The sequence below is a fragment of the Aptenodytes forsteri genome, unplaced genomic scaffold (assembly GCF_000699145.1).
Source record: "Aptenodytes forsteri isolate BGI_AS27 unplaced genomic scaffold, ASM69914v1 Scaffold125, whole genome shotgun sequence".
Taxonomy (NCBI): Eukaryota; Metazoa; Chordata; class Aves; order Sphenisciformes; family Spheniscidae; genus Aptenodytes; species Aptenodytes forsteri.
Window position 1 is genome coordinate 4,156,900 of NW_008794447.1, and position 20,656 is coordinate 4,177,555.

At 39.4% G+C, this 20,656-nt stretch overlaps 1 protein-coding gene across 6 annotated transcripts in view; it reads left to right on the forward strand.

The window, feature by feature from the left end:
• The first annotated feature begins 970 nt into the window (after nt 1–970).
• IL15 (interleukin 15) overlaps nt 971–20,656 on the forward strand; it is a 55,236-nt gene continuing 35,550 nt past the window's right edge. For 4 of the 6 annotated variants that reach the window (XM_019474881.1, XM_019474879.1, XM_019474880.1 and 1 more), the window contains exons 1-2: nt 971–1,033; nt 8,736–8,865. In XM_019474881.1, coding sequence (XP_019330426.1) covers nt 8,803–8,865 — 63 coding nt within the window. In that variant the 5' untranslated portion in view covers nt 971–1,033; nt 8,736–8,802. Of the gene's footprint in view, nt 1,034–4,997; nt 5,126–8,735; nt 8,866–20,656 lie in introns of all 6 variants that reach the window. The other 2 variants (XM_009290312.1, XM_009290314.1) reach the window with 2 other exon arrangements.

A 20,656-nucleotide genomic window follows, 5' to 3' on the forward strand; every position in this document is an offset into this window, starting at 1 on the left:
ATAACAACCAGCACCCAGAATAACGCAGAAGAGGACAGAAAGACGACTGCATAAGAGGAAGTACCATTTTCACTGTTGCCTCTGGAGTGCGTGACCCTTACATAGGTAAGTGATGGTTCCTGGAAACCTGAGAATGCTTCTAGGGAGCTGCCGAGCCTCATCTTCAGGACATTAAAGTTTAGCTCAAGGTAGAAAGGATTTTCATCACGAGGTGTCTAAGCAGGACTTTAGGATTACAGCTGCCATGCCCTGTGATTATCATAGGCACTAAACCCACACTTATCTTAAGCACTAAAATCCACAACTTTTGAGTTCAGTGCAATTTGCAGAGTATTTTTTCAGCTGCTTTATAAGGATCCTCTTCTGATGTCACCTGGGCCTATGACACCTCTCTGTGCTGTCGTCCCACAGCAAGCCAGATGCTGTACCTTTTGGAGAAACTCTTTTGTCCTGCCAATCCTTTCCTACGGCTGTGCTCTTCTTTCTTGATGTTGCCCTGAAAGGCAACTTCTCTTTCCCTCCTGTTCAGGCTGCAGAGAAGAGGAGGAGTTAAGCATAGAGTTATAGTGTTTGCTTCCAAGGTAAGCAACTCTTGGGAGCTCTGTTTGGGAGGATACACTTAGGTTACAAAGGGGAAAGGGACTGTGCAGAGACAAGGGCACAAACTGTGGGCTTCCTTCCCTTTATGGAAGGATAAGTTGCTGCTTGGGACAGCACGCAGCTGCTCTTTGTGTTTGTCAGTCACTTGCCTGCCTTCTGAATCACAGGCATATGTCTTTCCCCACGTTTTTTTTGGTTTTTTTCCAAGCTTGAAAATTGCTCAGAAATGGCAGTGGGAAATCCCTACTATCTGCTATTTGTGGTGAGAATAATTTCCAGACTGTATTAGGAACAAACATAGTCCTACATTATTATACAACAACTGAAAGTAAAACAGGACGGAGGAGGGGGTGGAGCGATTGCTGCTGTCACTACTGCAAACTTTATCCTAACCGCCTCTGTGCCAATGTGCTGCACAGCTTTACCGAGACTTGTGAGTATTTTACACTTTTGACATCCTCTTGCTTTTCTTTCTTTCTTGTACTAAGAAGATGAGGGAACTCATACTGCTTAGCTTCCAATTATTTAATGTTTTTTAAAATTGTCTCATAAGATTTGTTATAAATATAAAAGACGTAGTTTAACAATTGTATTTAACCTTGTACCTGGCACCCGTTTCTCTGGTTCTGCTGTGTGAGAATCTGTCATTGTTTTCTAACAAATTCACACAGCAAAAATGAGGAGAAAACAAAGATGCTGCTGTGAGCCTAGTTAACATAGCAAGGACAGAGATAAAAAAGCTGGGAGAAAAGTTATTTACCATCTTAGTGTATACACTTGAAAGTGCATTAAATGCAGGGAGGGAACTGAAAATTTGCAATCAAGTGGAATCCTACTGCAAATAGTGATACAGAGATACTGTAGGTGATAGCAGGTTAATAGGGAGGTATTAGCCGGTAATAAACCTCAGTAAGCAAATGCATTTATGAGTCTGCTGTTAAAAATACCACTTTCCACCTAATGAAACCAAAAGGTAGGAGGAAAAGGGACGTGTGGGGCAGAAACTTGTGAAGGATTGTATTGTTAAAACCTGCAAAATTACCTCTGTAAAAGCCAGTAATAGGAAATTCTCCTTGTTGTGCACAACCACTACCTTGTGATTCCTTCTGTATACAGCAGGTCTATTTGTGCTCCTTACTTTTAAAAGAGTTTGATATTGCAGAACAAAGTCCTGATTATAATATCACAATATGTTTTGCTATAATTTCCAAATAGCCAATAGCATAGCACTTCCTTTGCCCGTTCTGAATGTGTTTATTTCGATTTGCAGTTACCAATTTATTTGACATGTACTAGATAAATAGAAAGGTATCACTTGGTTATTTTATCTTGGAAGGAGATACTTAATTATAGATCAACTTAGTATAAACAAATGATCTTTACAGATTAAGAGAGGTATCAAATTCATTCTTTGGGAGCCTACTGGACTGTTCTAAACTCTAAGAACATGTAGTATGACTTTATAGCCTGTAACAATAATTTTAGCCCTGTGAACTCAAATGATAACGGTCAGCTTTGCCAGCTCTCTAGAGTGTAACATCAGTCCCTGTTGTCTTTAGGAATGAATTCTCTGGGAAAAAGAATATTATGGTCAGATCCATTCTGAGGCTTCCTAGATCCTCACTGGAAATAGAGAGGGATCACAGGGAACAGAGGTACAGGCTGATGTGGAGTAATTGTGTAGTATGGATAACATAATGCTAGTTTTTTTCTGAAGAGTGAAAAGTTCCTTCTCACTTCAGCTTGCAGTCTCTTCCAGGCCATGGCCAGTAATACATTTGACACAAGCCTTCCAAGGTCAGGTGCAGGGTTCTGTCAGCCAAATGTTTCCCTCTTCTGTGCCCAGGGAGTTCAGCTTGCTGCAGCCAGCGCATCAGGGAGAAGGTCAATCTGGAACAGCCCCTCTGTGAGACACCTTGTTCTATGAAAATAACGTGTTTTGTGGTGTAAAGTAGATCACTGTTCTGCAGGCCAACACAGTGTTATTGCTGGCAGGGATCAGTAAAGCACAGCAGCCCAACTTCAGTTGTTGGAACAAACTTGTTAGTCTGCACAGAAGTACATATTTTATCCCTCTTGTTTTTTACCTGACACGGTCTTGCTGCTATATCCTCTGTTTCATCACTGCACCATTAATAGGAGCTGAAAGCCGGGAGAGTAAATACCCTTGTACTCATGTTTTTCATGAGGTCTTTCTGTGCACTTAAAAACTCATAAAGGAAGATAGTGACTTTAAAGGTTATTTTAACTACAGGACTGTAATGCACTGCCAATTCTCATTATTATAATACATTTCCAATTCTCTACACCAAATTATTGTGTTAGGCAAAGCAAGAATATCTCAAACATGTCCATTTGCTGTGCATGCATACTAAAATATTTCTAATTTTCAGAAGTATTTCAAAAGTAATTGCTCAGAAATGGAGGGGGGAAATCCCTACTATCAGTTATTTATTATTGACCATTTATTACTCAGAGAAATGTGTATGAAGCAACACCTTATTTTTTTATAAGTAGTTCCCAAATTTAAAGACATTCTTCTCACTCAACCCAGATTTCTGATTCCCATTTTACAGGCTTTGATTGATAGGACAGGAGTTAACTCCAGGAATAAATGCTGACATATTAACAAACAAGCTGATATATCTGTCTCTGCAAAGACCAAAGTCTGGTAGAAAGCACTAATAATAGGTTCTCATGGGAATAGATGCTCAAAACTCCTTTTCGAGCAGGAGTTCAAAGGGATAGGACTATGTTGGAGGTCCACAGTACCTAGACACACAGATTATTCTTTCACAGACAAAAGGACTTCTGATTCCGTGTCATTAATCTCAGATCAGTTTACCTTCTCACTGCTTCTGTGCCAAACACTGAACCTTAGCTGCTGGTGACCACCTCAAAGGTTCCTGCCTACTGAAGGCTCCTCTGCTCTTGCTGGGCCAGTGCCGTTCCCAAGATGGGTGCTATGATTCCACGCTCGGAATGAACCTGAAGGAAGGACTATAAGAGAAAGACATTTCATCCAAGCTGGCTGTACTGTATCAGTGTAAGCAGAGATCCCACTTGGCCAGGGCTGAGTGCCACTTTTGAGATAATATTCTGCACATCTCTGTGAGAGGTCTAGTCTGGGATTTCCTCCACATCCCTTAGCCGATCTGGGGCCTGTTCTCCACCATCCATCAGGACTTATGGGCAGCTGGCGCTAGATGTTTATATCATGATGACAACACAAAGAATTCAGGCACCTCAGCAGCTAATAAAAGCTTTCTGTCTTCCATTCATAAATTAATGTACTACTGTAAAAACAAGGAGACTGATTCTTTTTTAGCTAAGAAATTGGGGAAGAGCAGCAGAAATATTTGGAAGCCAGCAGGAGATGTACTATATAATTAAACTGTTGTCCTTGCCGATAGGTTATTATCAGCAGGTAACAAGATATATGCATCGTTACAAACCATCTTACAGTATTTCATGCTGTAACAGATGAGGTATGTCTTTAGTGGCAGCATAGGGTGATCACTCAGACATTGTTGCCATTATAGCTACTATAAATTACAACTTAACAGTTTAATAGTTTATCAATTAACTCTAGTGCCAATGCTTAAAAATTCTTTACCAAAAAAATGGCTGATTTTGTTGCCCACTGAGGAACTGTTTTTGAAAGCCTACTTTATAAAAATACCTGTAGACTAGAAGGGTTGACCCTGTGACAGTTAAAAAAAATCTTACACCAAAGTTGCTAAACCAGCCCACCCATGACTAGAATTTATCAAATGTTTTAGAGTGCCTTTTTGTAAAATAAAAATACAAGTGAAGCAAATTTACTGGCTGTAATTTATTTTTGAGTAGAGGGATTGCCATATTCTAAACTGCTAGCCAAAAATGGCTCCCAGTGTACCTTTCCCTGGCTGCAGACTGCCAGAAGGCTGTGAATGTCAAGTGCTTAGTAATTTTCTTCCCTAGAGTTTAAGCTATAAGTAAGGACAGCGTGGAGAAGTTTATTGTATCTGCTGGAGAAAGGACTTGAGCTCATTGGTGATGTCAGGGCACCGTCTGCCACAGATCCTGTTTGTGCAGATACAAAATACGACAATGCAGTTGTTGAGCTAACGATCTTGTGAACAACTCATGCAGTAGAAGACCCATTTTATGTAAAGGAATAACAACATTGACAAGGTTTCACTCCACATATCTTAAATATCATATTAACTGTTAATATGTTGTTAACTATTATTAACATAATACCAATTCTGTAACCAACATGATGGAAAATTAGACATGAACTCTGTGGCCTGTTTTGGTGCTGCATTGGCTAATTAAGAATTATGGCACTTGTACCAGTGGTGCCTGCGTGTATCTCCAGCAAGTGACAGTGTCACTGTCTGTCTTCCTGCAAGGGGAAGTAGGAACCTTACCTGCCCTTCCAGGACTGAGGAGAGGTATTGCAGGAACATGGAAATCTAAGCGCCTGACATCTGAAAGCTGCAGCTGGTTACTGCCACCAACCTGCTTGGAAGAGTAAAAGGTATCAACGTAGCACACGTGTTCAAAAATAATAACTAATTATATCTGTTTGTATAAGCCATACTGGCTGTCTCCTGAGTCATGTAGCCTCAGTCTGAATGTCATATTAGGCTGCGTCAAAGTATTTTAAAATAATAGACATCTGCATATCTGTTAAAACCGAGTGCGTGTAGTGTGCTTTCAAGAACATGGGAATGGGAGTCACAGTAACTCTCGCAGGCTCGTCTATTGTAGCCTGTGGCCGAAAAACAAGCAGCATGATTTGTTTCCCTGCTAGTGTACTTTGGTAATGGTATGGTTGCTAGGTGGAGTTTTATGCTGCTTCTTGGCAGGGGAAATAGATCAAATAGTATTTCACATTCCTGAGGTTAGATTAGTTCTGATACTAGAGTTAACGTGACTAATTGTACTCAGGGCTGCCACGTGCAGCGTGGATCACCGCTGGGCAGCAGAGGGGCTGGGAAGGAGGGCGGCACTGGGAGCCCACCTGGGATTGCACTAGTCCCTGTTCTCAGCCCGGGGATTCCAAGTGTAAACCTGCTCTGCGATGACCAACACTGGATGCTGGTGATGGCAAAAGTCATCACATTGAGGTTTACATGCTGCCTTGCTACTTACAGCTTTCTTTCACTCATTTTATTTAATTTTACATCTTTTTTATTTAATAAAAAAAGGTCTACAGCCTTAGTTACACTATATCTTACAGTAATTAGTTACATGGGCACAAGAAATGTGATTTTACACTGTCTAGAAAATATATATTATATATATATTAAAAAAACCCGGGAAAACCAGGAAAAGCAGATAGTCTGTATTTCATGTATTCTTCTTTTGTATGGCCCCATGTCTGATTTGCTGCACATTCCTTGCACCACGTTGTATATCCAGAATAATTAATTTTATCTTTTTTTGCCCTCCCTCTATGGCACTTAGCAGTATAGTATCCAATTGCTTCTTGAACATGAATTAGTTCATTTTTCTCAAAAGTCCTGAAGGATAAGAAAATGGGAATTTTACTTTACAAATGGAAAAAGATTGGAAGAACCTAATGATTTTGGGTCCAGTATGTGATACCTGGAGATGGATTGTTTTTTAAGAGATTCTCTAGGCTTGCCTATGTTCACATATAGCCCCCAGCATGTTCTGTTGCAGCTGTGAGAACTCAATGCTTTTTTGAACTAAGCTCTGTAAAGGGCACTCATTTCTGCAAACTGTAGCATCTACACTGGAGAGACCTGCATCTGAGCTAGCTGACTATAGCGACTAGAAATATATGCTTGGGGAGCATGAAGCATCTCATCCTAAGGGCAGATATACAAAGCAACTTAAAGTCAAGATTTCTTGCAGGAGGGAACTCAGAAAATGATTGTCGCTTGTGAAAAATCTGGGTTAAGGAACTTGCCCAAATCACAGGGAGATGGTGAGATGAAGGCAGGGACAGGACTCTCTTCCTCACAGCTGCATTCAGCTGCCTTTGTCATTGAACCCATGCTTTTCTTTCTGTGATCTTCTGCCTCCTTTTCTACACATCTTGCTTTTTCAAATAAGGACGTTTATACAGGTTTTTTTCAGGAGCTTGATCCATTCAGTGAACAGAATCCATTTTGTTCATAAATCCTGTGGGAGAAAAAGGAAATCGTTACATCATACTGTGATTAAAGATCTAATACCTTTTTAAAATTATGAATTCATGGGAAGGCAGTGAGCACGGGATTGAGTTTCAAGTTCTCGAGAAGAATATGCTTTAGTGTTCATAAATCCTCCCACTTCTGCCACACTCAACCTTTCCTCCTTCTTTTCACCTCCACTCTGTCTTAATTCTTTGCTGTGCTCTACATTCAGTCATACTACTCAAATTCCACTGCTGTGCACCAGCAGCATCACTAATTTCTGTTCCTCAGCCTTCACCACATTGTTCCTGTAGGAAGCCTTTTTTTTAATATACAAAGAGTTCTGCTTGCCTCTGAAGCTCTGAGATGGAATATCTTCATTGTGAAGAGACTGCTGGAGACCAGCTACACAGCGCTAGCAAATCTTTCCTGCAGTTATGTCAACTAAGCCACTCATGACTTGGCCGAGTTTATGCAGGTTTTCTAGGCTGCTAAACTTGAACACATTACTAAAAAACACAGCTTTAATTAAATGGTTATAAACATTTTCTTTATATGAAAGAAATGCATATTTCTGCTAATTTGTTTTTGGAAATGACTGAACTACTCTTGATGGGACTTAAAATCACTAGCCTGAGTAAGTAATTCAGTGTAGGAAATTTCAGCTCTAACAATTTCAACCTGACCAAACTAAAAGCAACGGAAACTGAGTCTTACTGTTTGAGACCCAGCTGCAGAAGGCCCTAACAAAACTGTAGGCAATAGCCCTTTTATATATATATAGAAATAGGACTGTGTTCCCAGCCCATATCTTTGAAATTATAAGTGTTTAATTTAATTTTCTAAGAAAACAATGCTTATGCAATCACACACCTGTGCGTGTTTGCATATTTCTGCCTCCCTCCTCCACCACATTTTTTAATTCAAGGCCTAATTTCATTGAATAATTTACATTGGAAGAGGCATCTACAGGTCACCTCTTCCAGCCTCCCACCTAAAGCAGGGCTAACTTCAACGTTAGAGCAGGTTGCTCCAGGCTTCGTTGATTTTTTAATACCTCTGAGGATGGAGCTTCCACAACTTTGGTAGGCAACCTCCTTCACAAACTTATTTTCTTGCAGATTGCATTGGGACTCCTTTTACAAAAAATACTAATACTGATGTCCAAATAAACTGTTCTGTCAACATGCCTTCGTCATTTTCTGCTGTATCTCTTCAAGGTCTTGCTATGAATACAAAACCAGTTGTTTGAACAAAAATTTACTTGTTTCTCCAACCCCAACACTTGCAAGATTTGAAAGCGATTCTAGGAAAAAAGAGGTTTCTAAAAGAGAAGGGAAACATTCCAATTAGGTTTTATTGTGTCATCTGTAAAAAGGTAATAAAAAGGGGAATGAGGTGGTTAGACAGTTGCCATGATCCTTACTATGAAAACACTGCTTAAATGGCGGTGGTATAGTGGATTGCTGCTGACCCAACCTTGGTTCCATAAGGTTTGCCTCATGTATTCTCTTCTAATTTATTTTATAAAATAGGGGAGAACAAAAGTAAAATCGCATAGCTGGACTGTACTATGTCTATGTAAAAGCAACTATTAAAAGCAATTGTCATGCTGTGTTGTAGTAATTAGGGGAACTCTTCCAGCCCTTTATAAAAAACAGAATTATACTGCTGTTAATGACTTTAATGCTAGCTACCTGGGCTAGAACCACTCTTCTGATTGTTATTAGAAGTCACAAAAATTTATCCTTTAATGACAATATACATTTTCCAGGGGGAACCCCCCTTACATTGCAGCATTCAAAGATGGGTCTTTATTATCTAGATAAAAATAAGCCTTTTAAAAAGTTTGTGTCTTGTGTTTTCCCTTAATTTAGAAGATTTAAAGGGGACTTGCAAAAGTTACTTGTGAAATTTCAGCAACTTCCTGCTTTGAATGCTCTTGATAGATGGGTTGAACTCTATTGCAACATTATATATACTTATTTTTTCCACGTCTAGGTCCCACAATGTACTTTCCTGATCCAGATTATGTGCTTCTGTTCTGAGTAATGTTCCAGCAGGCAGGATGCTGGGGCCGGCGGGGTCAACACGAAACTCCGCTGGAGCATTGAGCAGGCTGGGGAGGCAGGTAAGTGTCACTTAAACAACACGACGTTTTAGGAAATTTCAGCAAAGCTTTAAATGTTATTTTACAGCCCAACAAGAAAACTAGGTAATACAGCAAATTTAAGGCTTGGAAACATTTCTAGTATTTTAGATGAGATCACTAGCACCCTATAATTTTCTGCTTTGGTTTTCCCACTCCTTGTTGTTCACTCGTACCAGAATTACATAGTAAATAGGTCTGATTTTTTTTCACATTGTGTTTTTCACAGTTTAATCCTGGCACAGCAAGTTCTAGCAGACTTCCCCTCTTGCTTGGACTTAATGCTCTGCTTTGGTTTTCCCACTCCTTGTTGTTCACTCGTACCAGAATTACATAGTAAATAGGTCTGATTTTTTTCACATTTGTGTTTTTCACAGTTTAATCCTGGCACAGCAAGTTCTAGCAGACTTCCCCTCTTGCTTGGACTTAATGCCTATACCTAGCTGGCCTTTCGCAACATGCGAGGCCATAACCCCTGACCCTCAGGGGTGTTTAATACAGGAGGAAAATCCTTGCAAGTGTCCAGCCTCTGTAGCGCTCTTCAGAGCTCCCCAACAGGCTTTCTGGATGATTCTGTATTAATTGCATTTCCAGTATGCAGCGTGGCCAGGTGACCTCGTTATAACCCAAAAGCCTTTAGCATACGGCACTCAGTACCACCCAGGCTTGCACGCAGCTCCGCGCTGGCAGGCCAGTCCTTCCCGGAGCAGTGGGGCCTATTGCTGAGGGACCTGAGGTGGGATTCTCCCACTTTCAAAGACTTGATTGTCCCATGGCATCAGGCAGAGCAGAGAGATGCCTGCATGGTATCTTGCCATGGAGGAAAAACCAGAGTGCCCCAGCTGTGGGCCCTCACCTGTGCAAGGGCTGCAGCGGGGCTCCAAGGCAGGCACCGTGCATGCAGCCCTGCCACCATGGCACCTCCACGATGCCTCCACAGCCCCGTGCCACCCGGCCTTCCCTGCCAATGTACTGCACTGTGGATGGATAGGTCCCTGTGCAAAGCCAGTCTGCCTAAATATGCAGGTAGGGGGGAAAAGCCAAACAGGAATTCTCTGAATGGTCTTCATGCTAGTTATGGCAGTGAAGTTGTTGCTTAGGACAGGGTGGATTTTTTTTACAATGAATTTTGATCAAAGCTTCTTTAGCTTCTTCAATTCTAAACATGTAATTGCTCATACTTGAAACTATAGCTCATCTTTTCCGTTGGCTTATCAGCTGCTTCTCTGTAGAAGTCATAGAAACAATTAATCAGCTCAAAACTGAGTTAATCATTGAATACTCAATAGCTTCATATGACTTCATGCAAACTGCCAGAGTGATTACATCAGAATCTTAGCTTTTATTAAAAGCAGGAAGAATATAGCCTTCCTGATTATGGAGAAAAATTTGGAACTCAAACCCCACCAATGTAACGTATGGAAGGCTATATGTTGCCCAGAGAGGTGGTGGATGCCCCATCCACCAATGTTTATTCAAGGTCAGGTTGGACGGGGCTCTGAACAACCTGCTCTAGTTCAAGATGTCCCTGCCCACGGCAGGGGGGTTGGACCTTTAGAGGTCCCTCCCAACCCAAACCATTCTATGATTCTATGATAAAAAAACAGGTCCTGGCACTTCTCAGATGGTGCTGAAGATATGATACATGATAATGACAGAGCAGGTCATGAGCCACTGTCTTGAGCAGGTACAAGTTACTGCATGCTAGTTCTTCCACAATGATCGCCTGTAGCACATGTGAGTCAAGTTAAGGTTATTTACTCTTCTAAGCCTGTAAAAAAATCAAATGCATCACAAGCAAGTATGTTTCTATTTATGCTGAGCATTTCAAATACAAATACAGCCAGTGTTGTTTCGACTATAGTATTTCCCCTACTGCTATTAAAGAATATAAAGAGCCATTACTCATGTAGCAAGATGCAGACACAGGATTGTGTGACTTTCTCAGTAAACAAGCTTATTTTGCCCTTTGGTCATAGTAATGTTGCCTCTGTTGTAACTTACCTATTTAATCTCCTTCATCCTTCATGATAACTTAAAAGAAGTCTCATGCCTTCTGGAAGCTATTCTGTTTGCTTCCAAAGGCAGTGAACATTTTAAAATACAACAGTACCACTACCCCTTTTAAAACTATGTGCAAGTTTATTCATCTGGCATTTATGCTGTTACTTTATCATCTCTTAAATTACTCATTTAATGCTATTTCTCGTATTTATACACAGTGAATGATGTAGCTATGAAGGTACAAACAAAAAGACAACATCCTTCCCAATAGGGCTTAGTATCTAAAACTGGGTGTAACATACAGCCATTAACATCAATGTTGTGCCTGTTAAAAGAAAAAAAAAAGTGCAGATAATTTGAAAATAGTAAATCATGGTAGAATAGTCTACTATGAGGAAAAAAGCTGAGTGGATTCCATCCACTGAGAATATATTATTGTGCACTCTGTAACAGTTTTGTAAAGATATTTTTCCTTTAAATCTTTAGTGATGAATGAAGATTTGAACTGGATGATTCTTCTGTAGTTGAGCTATCTTCTTGTTTATTTTTAACAGAGATTATTTATATAAAATACTATCTTAGAAACTACTGCACAAAAGCTAACTAAGAATATTCTGACAATGTTAGAAATTTCAGAACAGTTACCAGAGATCAGCTCAAAGAGGTATCACTCACTGCAGAACAGACAGGTAGTTACAACATCACCAGAAATTTAGGAACCAAGGTTCCCAGTCTGTTTTCCAGAAATCAGATCAGCCTTCCATTACCAAAATGACGTTGAGTAACTGAATCTCTGTCTGTTGGCCACTTTGCTATGAGTTATCTCTATATGATAGAAGAAAAGATGCCATAAACAAAAAGGTAGAATGGAGTAGCTGGTCCTTGGGAACTTGATGGGGAAGCAGTCAAAGAAGATATTAATCTACAGGCTCACAAATAATTACTTATCCTTAGTGTACCCAAGGGTGCTTCTGCATGCACTGAACTAGCTCCTGTCCAGTGCTAGCCTGTGGGCTGTGTGACGCTCTTAAGTGGTGTTGTAGAAGGTCGTTGTTAAGGAGGTTGCTGAATAAGAGTTTATTCCTGACATTAATCTTTAATATAAACAGTTACATTAACATAAAAATGAGAACAAAGTAAATAAAGGGGGGGGATGTACATTTCACCCAGTGTCGTGCTCCACTGATTCTAACAGCTACTAGTACAAGAAGAATTTTTCGTTCTCTTAAAAGTTTCTACAATAGTTTACCATATGATTTGAAACTACAGGTTTAGATTAAATTACACGTTAGCTGATTCATTATTCCTAATGTAAGGTTCTCCAGCTGAATTTGAAAGTTCAAAGGCTGTGATTAGAGGATTCCCTCCCTCACATACATCAGGGGACCCGAGGAAAATTTAATATTTTTTATTTTTTTATGTCTTTCAGAGAACAGGAAGTGGTTTAGTCATTTAAATAAAATGTATTGTCAGGTATCTTTGCAGAGTTACACATGCATTTACTTTATCTTCATATTTTCTTCTCATCCTAATTATACCAAAATATACTTTAAAAAAGATCACTGAAATGCCACCAGTACATATAATTCATTCACTCACTCATGAAAATGAAATCAATCAGCCCCCATCTTGGTTGTTAATATCTTTTCTTTTCTCTGAAAGGTATTAAAATGCATGTTCCTTACTCAGTTGAGTCAGTGAAACTCTGTGCCAGTTTAAAGTAAGTGTCAGGCCTATTTATCTACTGAAGGAATAAAACTCACTGCACGCAACCCTTGACTTACGGTGTTCAGGATATGCAGTTCTGTGAAGGACAACACAATGCCGTTGAGAGTGCAGCCTTTTCGGTTTCCACTATTCTCTCCTCTCTCCCTTTCCATCATCAATACACTTAGTGCTTTTTTTTTTTTAACACAATCAACTTTAGGTCTGTAATTGGAACACGATTTCAATGCTTTTATTAGCTAATTCATACGCATGTTTGAATGAAGTTTCATATGCAGTATTTTGTTACACCTTTGTAATCATCTGGCCAGTTGTAAACTAGATTTATTCTACTGTACTGTAAGCCTATCAGGGTTGCTGGGCAAATGAAAGCCTCCAAAAAAGCTCCAGGCATATTCACTCCCCTTATTCCCCCTCAAAGTTATTTTTAAGACAAACACCAACTCTTCAGTATAAGAGTTAAAATTTATCAAAGTCCTAAAAAGGAGAAACTAGAGGTAAGCATGGAAATTAGGGTGCAACTTCAATGGGCATTTCTATGAATTACTGCAATAACAAGTTTTTACTTATATCATCTTGGGAAGTGAGATAGTTAGGCTGTAACAGGGTAGACATGCTCACTGTGTGAGAAACTTTCAAGAAAAGCAAAAGCAATCCAGGGTAGTGTTGCTCTAGTTCCTTTCTGAAAAAGTTGGCTGTTGGAGACATGCCTCCAAGTTACAGCTTTCCTTCAGCATTCAGGTAGGCTGCAGACTTGCCTTCTTCTGTCCTGGCTCCAACGTCTCCAGTCCTTCAGCCAACTCAACAGCCTAAGCCTGAATCAGACTTTTTTTGCAAAGCTGAATGAAGATGTGTTCTCTCTCCAAGCTTTCCAGATGGTGGCGGGAACAAAGGGGAAAACCATGGAACAGACATTCCAAACCTGATGAAAAATACAACTTTCATCATTGTTGCCAAGGAGAAATGGATGTAATATTAATATATTCTGTTCCCTAGTTCCTGAGTGAGGATAACAAAGTCTCTTCCATAGAGAGGACCATTTTCCATTTCAGAACAACGGACGAATCTCTATACAAAGATTAATATGCCTTTTCTTACCTGTTTTGCTCACTGTCCATGCCTGTAGAGTAAGATCAACTCAATTATCGTACCCTGAAGAGGGATCAGACAACAGAAAGAAGAGAGAAGCCTCTATGAAAAAAGGGAGAGGCATAGAAAATTGTCAGGAGACAGTACTGAGAAACACAGGAACATCCAGAAACAGCTGCTAGAGTAACTGCAGAAATGGTTGGTCCTGCTGGAGAATATTCCAATTAAAACTGCAGTCCAGAAAAGCCCTACAGCCTAAAATTAATGACATGCTGAGAGCGTGTCATGTGCGCTTCTCCCCCACTCAGGCTGCAAGATGATGAATCACTGACAATCCCACCTCTTTTTCTGCTACTTGCCTTTCTGCGCATATATCAAGGACAGCAGACAGAAATATTATGTTTATCATAGCGTAGACTAACTCAAACCTATGGCCTCAGTACTTGCAGGCGTGCCCACTACATCTGCATTGTTACATTCAGTGAAGTTTGAAATATTTATTCTTATAGGCTGAACTTCATGGTGTAAGGTTTACATTGTTGGTGGGGTGTTTTTTCTGGTAAAAAACATTTATATTTGACGAAGGCTTAATGCAGCATCATAACGCGTTTTTTAAAGGAACAGCTGCATAAACCCCTTCAACTTCTAGCTTCCTTGCAGACTACCTTGATGCTGTGCTCAGCCGGCAGGAGGGATTAAATTCCATGAACAACAATCTCAGCAGTTCTGCTTCCCAGCCACTGTGGAAGTCCCCTCCCCTGTTTTTGCCGGTGTTGTGTCAAATAGGGAAAGTTTTTCAGGCACTTGAGGCAGATGCTGTCTATATGTTACTAATTAGCCTCATCATTAACCATTGCGAACTCCTTTTCTACCTCCCAGCAGAAAACTTTTTGGTCATTCTACAACTTCTTGAGATCCTCCCTCCTATACATTTTGTCTGGCGACTGGATCAGGGGCAGGGTAGTGGGGTGTAGTAAGTGCTTGAGCCTTGGAATATTATGCAGATGGACTGCAAGACCTGAAGGGCTGTGCAGACAGGAGTCCTAACGGTCTTGATATAGCTTGGCAATCCAAACTGTGCAAGTCCATCTGTCATCCATGCATTGCAAAATTTTGTAAGTATTCACTTAACTGATGTAATCTACTCATCTACAGCCTTGGTATTTGATCTGTCCTCATCAAAGTGGTTAGCTAGGGTAGTAAACTATGCCCTGAGGTGGAACTATCTCCTTGGTATACTGTTTTAACCTCTAGATTGTCTCTGAGCAGATTTTTATGATAATAAGCTTCACTTCCATGCCATGTAGTCATTTCGCTATCATATCACTATCCAGCACAGCCTTGTTGTGAAGCACTGTTCCTTCCCAACGTTCACTGGTAGTTTTCTGAGCCAAGAAATAATGCTTTTCTGAATGAAGTTGCTCCAGGAAAAGTTTATTCACAGTTTTTTTTGCTGGAGGAAAGAAAGTAAAATGTCAGCATGGCAACTTACTTTCAAATGAAAGCAGCTTCAAGTGGAAGTGTATTAGCACTTCTTTTTTTGAAGAAAACAAAGCTCCCTTCCTAAATAGAATCTAGAAGCTTCAGTTCAGCGCAAGACAGGTGATTCATTAAGTCCTTTTGGAGGGAACATGGGATTTTGTTGGGTTGACTACAATCACAAAACCCCAGTGGTTTCTAACAGATATCCTGCGGGGGGAGGGGAGGAAAAGACCTCACAGTGCCATTTGTAGGTACTGATTTAAAGAAAAACAGCTATGGAAATAACAGTTATTTCAAATGAATTCTGTTAGTTATAAAAAACCAAATACAGATATATATTAAAAAAGACATTCGCCATGCAGATATTAACAGTCAGTTCTCTTGTCTATGCTATCAGACAATTTCCAACTAAACTCATAAAGCACAGGCTGCTGTGAAAGTTATTGTTTCTACTGCAACTTAACACAATGCACCAGACCATTTATGTCTCATGGTACTCTTTGCAAAAGTAGAATTGGTAGCCTTTATGTCTTGGCTAAAGTCTTATGTGGGTAAGTATTTTCTGTCTCTCTTGAATCCCAGGTATGTGTGTCTTCATGTCTCCTTGTCACACCTTCAAGCAAACTTTTCAGCAAAGGCAGAGAACCTTGATTTGTATGCTTTGTACACTTTTGTGTCCTTAATTGCTCTGAAATTTTGCTTATTTAACCAGTTTTTTGTGTTCCCCAGAAATAGCTAGCTGCATAGAAATAGTGCGATGACTCCTGTGACTTCCAATTTCCTACAGAAGCTATCTGGATAACTACATGATTTTACTTTTTAAAAAATGTTTTTATTAACGTGTCCAGACAAACACAATATTATTTAATGGACTATGGCTTTGAGCCTGCAGTTGTGCTCATTTTGTTTCATACGGAAGAGATGTTTCTCACCTCATTCTCCTGTTCCACATAGTTAGAGAATTGCCCCATTGTCCTGCTCTCTTGCTTCTATTCAGAATTCAAATGCTGAAAGGTTGTGCCATAATTTGGCTGATCTTAGACTTTTCCAGTATATTTTGGTCAATTTAGTCTTTCCAAGATACAACTCTCTGTGCTACTAAAGAGGTCTGATTTTAAAGTTCTCTGTAATACATAATGTGAATTTCATTTTGCATCATGATACTAATGCAAAGGAGAGATGACCAAATAATATGTCAAAATTAAGATCCTGAATCATATTGAGCATCCACAATACTTCTCATCTCATCTGCTGTTGATTTGCAGATAAATTTGTCAATGTAATTTGAGAGGTATGCTATGGCATTTTAGAGTTAAGTAATTTCTTCCTGTCTTTATTTGCCTTACGGCAGAATGTGCCTTTCACTTCACTTATTATCATTAATTAATTAGAAATAATTTGTGCTTCCCCTTCCCAGCTACCATTCTTTTTTCAGACATGAAGATCTGGGAGATGAGGTTTTTTCCATTGTAGATATCCCATGACTTTTTCTCAGCTTTCAGTATTATGTCCCCTCCTTAGAATAGTCAACAGATGTTTGCTTTACAGCAGAATGTGCCTTTCACTTCACTTATTATCATTAATTAATTAGAAATAATTTGTGCTTCCCCTTCCCAGCTACCATTCTTTTTTCAGACATGAAGATCTGGGAGATGAGGTTTTTTCCATTGTAGATATCCCATGACTTTTTCTCAGCTTTCAGTATTATGTCCCCTCCTTAGAATAGTCAACAGATGATCCCACTGCACAGGATAGCCTGTTTGTTGGCCTCAAATCCTATATCTCATATCAGCAAATACTACATTATCTTCCTCATATTTAGTGAGCCCCAACAGATGTTTTTTCCTCTGCTCTGCTCTTGAAATCCCACTCACGCTGCCACCTGGGAGCATCAAGTGCAGTAACCAACAGGGTCTGGAAATTACAGGAGATGTCTGCAGCAATGGAAGAAAAAGAAAGCAGCAGGAGGGAAGAGTACATTCTATGGGTTGTAAAAGTTTGAGTTTGGCCATTTTATCTACCAGTCTTTAACAAAGAAAAATCCTCAAAGTGCCAAATAAATTAGGACTAAATTTTTGTTTAGTCAGCAAAAAGAAAGATTCGAGCAGTAGCAAGGCCAGGCATAATCAAAATTCAGTGGTATCTTTTACTTACCCATTGTGCCCAGCAGCTCCCCTTTCAGAGATTCTTATGAATATGCTGGCAACAGCCAACAGTTAGATGTCCTTGAAAGTTTTTCATCTTCTTTTTCATATCCTTTTCCATTTTAAGAAGCAAGAGTCCACATGCTCTTACTACAAGAGATTAAGCTGTGATACGCAGTTGTCATATGTGTTATGAGACAAGTAGCTCCCTAAGAATGTTGAAGAATCTTCTCCAGAAGCGTTAGGTACTAGGCAAAGATCTCTTAGGGAAAAAAAAAAAAAGAGAGAGATTGGCATTTGGTTTTGTCTTGGAACTAGGAATTGGACTCCCAGAAGCCTCTTCTAGTCTGTGACATTAGTACTATGATACTGCATAATAAACCAATGCAATGTCTCAAGACCATTGAAACCTGGCCTAGGTGTCACTGAGATTTTAACTGCAAAGTGCTTGGTTTAGTAGCCAATCTCTCAAGAACAATTCCACTGTGTGAGCCCAGAGGAGAAACTAATGTAATTTCTAAGGAGCAGGATTCTTGTTCACCTGAAAATCCACACTGGCATTCAGGAGAATTCAGTTCACTTTCTGAAATCTCCACAAATTCTATGTGTGACCAGGGGCCATTAAAGCAATATTATTGTGTCTCAGTTCTCCAGCAATAAAAATGACATAACAACTCCTTCCTTTTTGCATTTTGTCTGACTTGTTGAGGTGTTTTGTAATCTCTTTTGGAAAACATTAGCCTTAATTACGGGTTTACATAGTTTAGAGTATAGCACACTAGGTTCCATCTTAGCGGATGTTTTCAGTTGCTACCATTAGACAAAAAGTAGTATAGCATTAACATAAAGTATGAGTTCCCAAAAAAATTTCAGTCTTTCGAAAAATGCAGGTGATAGCTCCACTTTTTTTTTCTAAAAATGAGTTCAAACAGAGGCAAATACAATCAGTTTGTTTCAGCAAAGCTTTTATCTTTTTCTGATAGTAATCGCGCTGATATTCAAGTAACAAAGTAGCATATAAAATTATTGAAATTAATTCCTATTATTCACTCCACTTTAAAAAAGACAAAAATCAGACACACAGAGTTGGCTGTGCATTAGTGAAATTTTGTTAGTGAAATTTTAACCACAATTTGGAAATGACTCAAGTATCCTTTAACTGAGCTTATCCTCTGACTGAACGTTAATCAGTATCCTCTGCAATTGTAAAACAAAAGGAATATGAATATGCTATGAATTGAGAAATTCACACCATTAGGAAGGAGATCATTACAATTAAAGTAAACAAACACAGCTTCAGGAAAACTGCTGAAGCTTCCCGGTATTTTTTTCCATTGATTTTGATCTCCTGTGCTTGGCTTTGCTCACTTCTGCTTAGCTCCTGCAGACCCATGGAGGACAATTAAAAGCAAGTAGGAAATTTGGAAAAATGTACATGCCACATCACATCAGAGATGGTTAGGTGGAATGGGCAAATTCTTTTTTTCCAAAAATCTTCAAATCCATTCATATACTACTGAGATTCTGATATACAGTATGCTGCTATCAGGTCAGAATATAACTATTGAAGAAAATTTATACCAGACCCAAAACATTGCTAGAAAACATCTAAATAGATCTCACAGCTCTATAAAAACTGCAAGGCTTTCGATTATTAAAGGGATGCATTAAGCTATTCTACTTTGATTGGTACATGAATCAAAGTGCTTGGTTCTATTTCTGCTAAATTACATAGTTAAAACATTATTGCATTCACCCTTTCTAAAAATAGAATTCAAATATACACGAGTTAACAATATCATACAGAAAGAGTCTGTTTCTGAGTAAGAGACATGTACCTTTATGAAGACTCTGTGTAGGATAACTTTGAGATTAAAAAAAAGACTTTAGTGAGTCAGTCCAGCATTCATTTTCTGTAAAAGTTGAAACAAAAGCTTATCACAGAACACACCCTTATTTAATTTGTATGGTAAAACTTGAAGAAAATACAGTGAAGGTACTAAATTTGGCCTGATTTTGGGAGACATTTTCATTGACAACTGTATCTCAGGAATACCCCCACCCTTTCATAAAGGCTAGAATTTTTCAATGTAAAGTTTTTCAGGATGCGATGAAGCATTTGGGGTCTAGTATTCCTGAATGACGAGAGAGACGTGACAAGTCTCTGCCTTCGCAATCCTGATTTATGAGGGGGACTGGCTTATTCCTCCAGCCAGAAACACAGTGTATGCATATGTGTTGGAGGAAGAGTGAGCGATGTGCAAGCTGGAGCTGACAAAGACCGGAGGGAGAAAGAGGAGAATTGAGGTCTGTTCTCAATAGCGAGCTCTGTATAAGAAGATGCCTCAGAGCTCAGCTGTGGGACAAGGCACCTTGGATCAGGAGAGGAATTTATTATTTTTGAAGGAAAACATATATCAAGTTGTTGTATTTACATGATTTTTGTCTCAGTTTCACGTGGAGGACTCTTCAAACATTTATGTTGTCTCTATAAGTTATTATGATGTAATTTAGCTAGCTGGTATAGATTACCATCTTGAGGGTGAAGGGGACCTTCTGGAGGTTTTGTTCAGCACCATGACTTCAGAAAATAGTACCAGGGGCTAGAAGGTGATCTGCATAGGCTGACCCTACCCCGTCTTCTGGTAGGAATGTGATTTCTACCACATCTGTTCTGTAACTGAATGGACGCCTACCTTGATTAGTCAAAAATGTTTTGGGAATATGAAACAGTTGGATCATCACTACAGACATTGATTTTATATGCATTCCTTGGCTGATGCCATCATTTCTCCCTGTAGGAGCCAGTAGTTTAAAATCAATCTGTTTGCTTTCATTTCCTTGCCAGGTAGAAGCAAGGAGGTGGGAGCCAGAGAGAATGTAGGGAAACCCTAGTGAAGAGCTATGATGCACTGGCTCTGAATGCTGCATGGGCATAAACCCAGTTGAAAATTCTGTTATGGGTACCTGCTGTTACCATTTGCATTCTCTCTAGCTGATCAGAACACAAAGTGTAGCTCTCCTTTCTAGTATTCAAATTTATCTTGAGCTTTGAGAAAACAATAGTCAGCAGTTGGATACCAATAATCCAGGCAGCTTTACTGGCTTTCCTACTCTCTCTTTTCTGTTATTCCATACTCAAAAACACGACTTGTGCATTGTACTCAAAAACCCCTGTGCTACTAACATTTGTTGTCTTGGTTAGGGGGTTATCTAACAGTACCTGAACTGTTATAACCATAAAAGTATGGTGATACAATGGAAACGTCTAGAGCATATACACTACGGATACATTCACTCTTCAAGTATCTATGAGGCTTTTTTTTCTA